The sequence below is a fragment of the Parasteatoda tepidariorum genome, chromosome 7 (assembly GCF_982258835.1).
Source record: "Parasteatoda tepidariorum strain Cologne lab strain chromosome 7, Ptep-v5.0, whole genome shotgun sequence".
Taxonomy (NCBI): Eukaryota; Metazoa; Arthropoda; class Arachnida; order Araneae; family Theridiidae; genus Parasteatoda; species Parasteatoda tepidariorum.
This window is the reverse complement of record NC_141761.1, coordinates 104,160,179-104,168,453: the sequence shown is the minus strand read 5'-3', so window position 1 is coordinate 104,168,453 and position 8,275 is coordinate 104,160,179. Positions and strand designations below refer to the sequence as shown.

At 31.3% G+C, this 8,275-nt stretch overlaps 1 protein-coding gene across 2 annotated transcripts in view; it reads left to right on the top strand.

Annotated features, from left to right (window-relative positions):
* Nucleotides 1–5,650: 5,650 nt before the first annotated feature.
* LOC107457543 (nuclear receptor subfamily 2 group F member 1-A) overlaps nucleotides 5,651–8,275 on the top strand; it is a 107,535-nt gene continuing 104,910 nt past the window's right edge. Inside the window, exon 1 of one of the 2 annotated variants that reach the window (XM_043043505.3) lies at nucleotides 5,651–6,338. In XM_043043505.3, the coding sequence (XP_042899439.1) occupies nucleotides 6,011–6,338 (328 nt within the window). In that variant the 5' untranslated portion in view covers nucleotides 5,651–6,010. Of the gene's footprint in view, nucleotides 6,351–8,275 lie in introns of both variants that reach the window. The other variant, XM_016075715.5, reaches the window with a different exon arrangement.

Below are 8,275 nucleotides of genomic sequence, written 5' to 3'. Positions count from 1 at the left end.
AGCGATTATTTTGCTTTAAAAAAAGCACGAAAATTGACCTTTGTTACATTAAGGGCACTGAAAAAAAGAAAGAAAAAAAAAACTTCATTCTGACTTGATAATACACCTGTACGCATATCAGAACGAACGATACGAAAGCCACTTTGGTTGTTCCCCATATGAGGTACCCAGACATATTTTTCAACTGTAAAAGGTGTCGAATGAGTAGGTCTGGTAATGCCCCCCCCCCCACTTTCTACTGAGGTTCGAATATTTTTTTCCCTAATAAAAACTGCGGTAAACACATCGTACGAAAGGTCAGAGGGTCGGTGAACTTGAATTCATAGTTCTATCTCTCAATAACGCTCTTGCAAGCACCCTAGTCTACCCCCACCATTGTGCCCCCTCCCTCTTTCATTTTATTATTTGCTTATTTTTTTAAGTCTGTTGGAACGCTTGGGATTTCGAGAAAAAGAAAGTGTGTTTATTAGAGCTTGTAAGCCCGTAAGTACTAAATACAATGATCGTCTGCAACCACTTACAGAAGTTTCGAATTCTATTTGCAATAAATGGAATCTTTTTATGTTTCGAAACGCTTCGTTTTCCTTATCTTTTATTTTTTTACTCTTCTTCCTTTGCTTGTATTTTATTACCTTTGTTCTAGAAAATGGAAAGTATCGATATAGTTTCATCATTTGAAAGAAATAATTTATGGCTAATTTTCGTTAAAAAAAAGACTAATTAAGAAGTAAAGATAATTTATTAACAAACGATTGAGAAACAGTTCTTTTTCAATCTTTCAAAACATTATTGAACTTCTCATAAAAGGAAAAAACGGAATTAGTTATAGGTTATAATTTCTTCATTCTTCGCTTACTTTTTTTTTTTATATAATTTTAAAGTCTACGCATAAAAAATAGTTGATTTTTTATCAACAGAATTTTTCGTCCCTTTTAATTCTTTTCTAGCTTCAGCAAATTGAGTGAAATCAAACGACTGATGATTTTTTTTTTTAATTAGTGAAATAAAATTATATCAGAATCGAATAACACCCACTTTAGCAGGGCTGTTTGAAATGCAGTAAATAAATCGTACGAGTACTTGGCAGTACCTGAGAGCGAGTACTTTTTACCTTGATTTGATCCGGAATTTTTTACAGCATTCATCGATATTAAGAGGACGCTTTAATAAGGAAGAAATTTTCCATGGAAAATTCTGTTTCACTACCATTTAATATTTTAAAATATAGAAGAAAAAAAAGTTAATATAAAAAAAAAGAAAAAAAGCTTTTTTATTTACACAAAGTGTGTCAAATTATTTTTCACTTTGTATCAAGGGAATTAACATTTTTGAAAATGATCGTTCTCACTTAATGTATCAAGAGAATTTAGCATTTTTCAAAACAGTAGTTTGCGCTTTGTCAAGAAAAAATAATAATAATAATAACTTAACATTTAAGAAGTATCAAGAAAATTAACATTTCTCAGATGGACAGTTTTCACTTGGCATGATCAAGGGAATTAACATTTTTCAAAACCGGAGTTTACGCTTCGAATAACAAAAGAATTATTGTTTAGTTTTTCCAGAAAATATTCTACAAAAATATATTTATTTAGAGAAAGAGTGCCTAACCTCTCACGATCTGCGCTTTCTTAGAAAATATGGTGCTTCATAAGTGATCTCCAAGTTTTGCACGTGAAAAGGTTCCAATAAAGACAAAAGACGTCAACCTGCCAGCACAACCTGTACAGTCAACCCCGCTTAAAGGAATACCATCGGTTCCAGCCAAATCTATGCTATTAAGCGGGTTATTCGATTAATAGGGGAGTGCTATATTCAATTTTTAATTCTGAATTTTTGCTAAATTTTATTTTTTAATTGTATTTGATTAAATAAACTCAGTTTTGTGATCAATAAATAATTATAATTAAAACTTTCTGCCTTAGTATCATCATAAAATGTCATTTAAAGTTACATAAAAATAAATCAATGTTAGCAAAAAGCATCATGTAGGAACGAAAATATTATTTTATCCCATCCGAAAAATTCTATAATTGAAGACTGTTTTTTATACCCGTTTAATTCGTTAATTTATCAAAATTAGATATTCCCTTTTAGTTTCTACAAAAATTTTCATGACTTGTACGTATTCCTTTCAAACACATTCAGATTTTTTTTTATCGTTGAAACTTGAGAAATGCGCTATTTTAGTTGGGGATTTTTTTGAAATTTATTGTTTCTAAAATTCATTGTTTTTTTTCGATTAATTTAAAGAATTTTTTTTGCATTCAACTTGCAACAAACTCAAAATTATTCATTGGATTAAGCAATTATTCTACTTAAGAGAAAGACATGCTTTACACTAGTGTATTAGGTTTTTAAAACTTTTTCTTATCAACGCTAATAGTGCATCAAGAGGGGGCCACAAGTCTTGACCTAAAAACTAATCACTCTATCCCTTTTTTACATGCTAAATGATGTGTGAGTGAAGTAAGTCAAAGAGGGGTAAAACCCCCTTCGTTTACTTCAATGTATAACTGGCAGCAAGATTTGATTAATTTTTCAACTTCATCCCAAACACCTACTATAATGAATAAGAAGTTCCTATTGAAATGACCACCTACTGTATCCTTATCTTAAGTGAAAAAGGGAAATTCCATTTCAGCTGGTGAAATATTTCTTTATAATTAACAAATTTTTTTCATTTTAGTACCACTTCTTTATGCGATTAAGCGGGGACAAAAAACAACAAATAACCGTTTAAACGGGGAAGTTTAACATTAGTTAAATATAAAATGATTTGGTTCCATTAAATTTTATTCCTATAAGCGGGTTATTCGATTATCCGAGGGGCGAATAAGTGGGGACGACTGTATTGCAAATTGGTGTTGCAAAGTGCAACCTGTGGTGTAATTTGTTTGACCTTCTTGCGGTTCTCTGAAGATCAACTCTGAAAAAAAAGGAAGTAATCTTTAAAATTTAAATAAATAAATAATATATATAAATAAATGTAAGAATATGTTTATAATATGTATGTATGTGTCTTGGTGATCACCCTTATATACATATTATAAATTGAATAAGTGTCTCATTTAGACTTATGAAACACGATAGATATGCATGTATATCAAGAACACAAGAAATCATCAATTGATGCACATTGTTGGAATCTTGGCCATAAATTCAATTTCAACAATTTCCAAAATTATTTCCACCCTAGTCGCATCAGCTCATCTTGATGCCTTGAAATCTTTTTTTATTCATGCGAATGCTGATTCCCTTGTTGACGACACTAATTCCACATCACTTCTCCGTAGAGCATGGAAATGCATTTCACACTGATTTGCCCCTCTCGGCAACTGTGATTTTTTTTGTTCTGTTTTTTATCTTTTTTTTTTTCTCTCGGCTGCGGTGATTTTTTCCCCTTAAGTTTTGTGTCCCGCAATACTTTTTGAATGTGTATGCATACCATATACTTTACATCATTCCGATATATTTAGAAGTGTTTACAAACAACATATTGAAAATTGACGATTAGAACTTTTTGGACAACCAATAATTTACGACTTGGGGTGTACAACTGTGGTGGTTAGAACATCCCACTAAACTTTTGAGCCGTGGTGGTTCAGGGGATAGAGCGCCCGCCTCCCAATGAAATGGACTGGGTTCGAATCCCAGCGATGGCTGGCCGATAAGAATTCCGCACCCTGCCCGCATCAACCACAGTGCTGACGAAAAATATCCTCAGTTGTAAACGGATCATGGGTTAGAATCCCCTTGACATTAAGTTGACCGTGAGAGATTTTGTAGTTTTCCTCTTTATCTAGCACAAATGCGTGTTAGTTCCATCAAAAAGTCCTCCACGAAGGCACATTTCTTCTAATACTTGTTCCAGGAGTTCTCTTGTCTTCTGGATCATGTTCAAAATTACAAGGCTATGGAGTTGAACAGTGGTAGTCGTAAACTCAAAATTGGGTCTGCTGTTCAACGACGGATATAAAAAAAATAAAAAAAAGAACAATAATTTAAAAATATCACTCTTTCTCAAACAATTTCAACTTTGTAAGTTGCAGTTGTTCACTATGTCTCCCGAACGCGGAACCCCCAGTGTTTAGTAAACAAGCATGCTTGGTACTCATTTTATCAACCCACTAAAAAATTAAGCAATTCTAATTTCATTATAAAAAAAAATGTGATATTCTATTAATGAAAAAGCAAATTTCGGATTTTTATATTTTCAATGTTTTGTTTAAAAATTTATCTTATTCTAATATTGTTAATAAAATAATTCTAATGTATTTAAGGGGAGGGGGGAAAGAAGAAAAGAAACAGTATAAAAAATATTTAATTTCAATATTGTGAAAAAATTACATATGATTACTTATTATTATTATATATATATTTTTTTTTGATTTAATCAATTGGTTTTTTTTCTTTTTAACATCTTTAACTGTAAAGAAAAATAAATTTTTTAAAGCAAATAATTAAACCCTTTTTAGTCATTTTTTTAAATCGAAACAGTAACCAATATGGTGATTGAGGCACTGATATTTACACATTTCCATAATAAATATTTATTTAAATCTCTAAATAAATTTCTCCTTAATACTGACTGGCCACTTAATTTATAATTGTTCTCTCAGTTGACGAAATTAAGTTATTTAGAAAACAAAAATTAAATGATTAATAAAAAGAAATTAATTAAAGTCAAATGTATATTAATTCAGGAATTAATAAACATTTAATATGCTTCCTTATGTCAATAAAATGTTATGTACTTCATGTTAGGGAATAAATAAAAGTTAAATGTAATTAACCATGTAGAGGAATTATTAAAAGTTAAATGTACATCATGTTAAGGAATTAATAAAAGTTCAATATGCTTAATGTTAAGGAATTAATAAAAGTTTAATATATTTCACCATGCTAAGAAGTCATTAAATGTTCAATGTACTTCACCACCGTATAAAGAAATTAATAAAAGTTTTAAAGTATTTCACCATGTTAAGGAATTAATAAAAAAATTGAAGTTATATTAATTCCCTAACATGGTGAAATACATTAAACTTTTATTAATTCCTTAAAATTAAGCACATTGAAAATGTTCAATGTGCTTCATGTTAAGTAATTAATAAAAGTTTAATGTATTTCAATAGGTTAAGGAATTAATACGAGTTCAATGTGTTTCATGTTGAGGAATTAATAAAAGTTTAAGGTATTTCACCATGTTAAGAAATCATTAAATGTTCAACATATTTCACCGTATTAAGAAATTAATAGAAGTTTAAAAGTACTTCCCTATTAATGAATTAATAACATGTTCTTCATCATGTTAGGGTAGCAATATGAAACGGTTAATTTAAACTTATATGTTCCAATATCGTATAAAAAGTAAAAAGCATCGAAAGGAAAATAAATAGCCTACTATTGACCAAATGGTTAAGTGTGAAGAATATCATATTTAAAAGCTCCTCCGAGAAAGGATGTATAAAAAAAAAAAGAGAACGCAAGACTCAAATTTAAAACGTGAAAAGCGAAAGAGCAAATAGCGATCAACTGAAGAAGAAATCAGTGATAAAAATAAAAGGCGAAAGGAGGCATCATCATAATATTTTAAGAGAAAGGGCAGGGCCCCGACCGACCCCACCACCGATATTCGAAAGAATGAGAGAGAGACAAGTAGGGCGTACGCGGCGGCGGCGAAGAAGTCACCCGCTTCGGCGGCTTGCCATGGATAAAGAAAAACCTGTCAACACTGGCATGCGAAGGTTCAAGCAGGTTCGGTTTGTGGCGCATCTCCACTGCTCTAGGGGTCGTGACGGGAGAAAGGGGGAGGTCGCAGTCACGTGACACGATCGGGCAGGCCTCGCGCGTCCCGCCTCTTCGGATCTCTCTCTCAGTCACAGTCAAGTTCGCCTCTGGAGTTGAGGTGGTTGTGTTTCGTTGCTAGCAGAGAGAGAGTCGCATGTAGTAAACACACCAAAAAGGGCGCAACAATAAATAAACAAAAGTGTGTTGTGTGAGTCCAAACATGGCGGCGCTGGCCGTTACGCCCTGGCGAGACGGCGGCGCCGATCTAACCGGCGGGCCGCCCCAGGCTGTCACGCCGTCCAGTTCGGACAAAAACGGCGGTCAGCAGCAGCAAATAGAATGTGTAGTGTGTGGAGATAAGTCCAGCGGAAAACATTACGGACAGTTCACGTGCGAGGGCTGCAAAAGTTTCTTCAAGAGGAGTGTCCGGCGGAACCTGAACTACACGTGCCGGGGCAACCGGAATTGCCCCATCGACCAACATCACCGGAATCAGTGCCAGTATTGCCGGCTAAAGAAATGCCTCAAGATGGGAATGCGAAGGGAGGGTAGGTTGCCAGGTCAGCTATGTTTTATTCCAATGTGTCACCCCCCTGTGTTTGGTCCCTCAAATTGACCCCCCAATCGAGCGCACATCCAATGCCAAAGTACCCATGAACACCTGTGGGTGGTAAGTCGCATTCAAGGTCATCCCCCCTTGTTAACAGGTCATGTTTATGGTGACCTTCAGTTCTGGGGTTTGACCTTAGCTAATTTTTACTACACCCACTTAAAAGTGATCTTTTACCATGATTGGATTACTTTAGGGAATCAACTGAATTTTAAATCGTTTACCATGTTTAGGAAACGAATAAAAAAGTTTTTGAAGCCAGTTAGAAATATATATTAAAGATTTAAAGTTTCTTACCCTTTTTTAAAAAAATTGGTAACAAAGTTTGCGTGGGAAATTAAAAATATTTTCCATTTTTTAGGAAATTAATAACAACAGGATTTAAAGTTTTCCTTGTTTAAGAAATTCATAACTAAGTTACTTGATTAATGTTTCTTTTTAATAATAAATAGGACATTAAATTTAAATGACATTTAAAAAAAATTGAAAATATATGAATAAGAAAGAGATTAGTCAGAGAACCATTTTAGGGAAGTAAATGTTTTTAAAGGTAAATGTTCTAAAAAGTTTTTATTATTTTGAATAGGGATGGTAATGAATGTTTATTGTTGTTTACCATGTTAGGAAATGAATAACAGAACGTTATGTTATTTCTAATTTAATGTTCTATATGTTAAAAGATTGAATGGCATGTTTAAAAAATTAGTTAAAAAGTTATTTTAAATAATATGATAATTCAACGTTTAAAGAACATTATAAAAGACAAACTTTCTTATGTTCTTCTTAACTAACTAAATTAAAACTTTTTTAAAAATGTTTTTTATCTTCCTTGACTTGGGAGAATTTTTTCCCTGTTAAACTAGTATTAATTAACGCATTGTTTGCTATATATATGTTTTAGAATTATATTGCTTTTATTTATAATTTCTGTAATAAATAGTTATAAGATATACTCAAAATTGGTATTTTAGTTTGTTTTGACCATTAACCAACTTAATAAATTATAAATTAAACAAGTATTGGTTTTTAAATACGTTTTTTTCATTTGTTTATTTCCGCTTTATCTCGTCTTTAAGAAAGTGTTAGGCAGCTATGTTCTTACAGTATTTGTTATGTAAAAAAAAAAAAAATGTTAGACAAATATTAATATAGTATTTAATTACTCTGTTTTGAAGAAATAAAAGTTTTAAACAATAGTTTATTTTCGTAATAAACGATGACGTGGTCTCTGTTAATATACATAGTAAAGTATAAGATTAATCGTAAAATTGAGATGTTTTGGTTCATGAGGTTTCCAATTTTTGAAATAGTGATTGATAAAAATATAATTTATATGTGCGCTCGCATAAAAAATTCTTTATTTATATACCTATTTCCTGTCCTAGCCTAAAAAGTTTTAAGACAATTTGTTTGTTTAAAATGTTTTTATTTATGTGATTTCCACTGTTTAGAATTCAATGCTGACTTAACATAAGTTTTGATTTGAAACCTATTGCATTTTGAATAACATTGCGCATGTCTCCTATTTCCGTTTCAAATCTAAAATTGCAAGCGTTTACATAAACATTAACGTGAATAAACATAACGATAACATTAACAATTTGCTTTAACTTTGTTTTTATCCCAATAATTAGTTATTTCTTTGATATAATAACTAGGTTGCTTAAGTAATGTTAGAGTCAGTACTTTGAGTTAACTTTGTTATCTATTTTCTTTAATTTTTAACACTCTACTTAAACATTATTACTTTTAACTTTATTTCGAAATTTGAGAATCAAAAATAAAATATTTTAATATGTCTAATTTAATAACTAATGTGGGTTACTTTGATGTATTTATTTATTTATAAATACTATGTATATATATTAAAAAGAA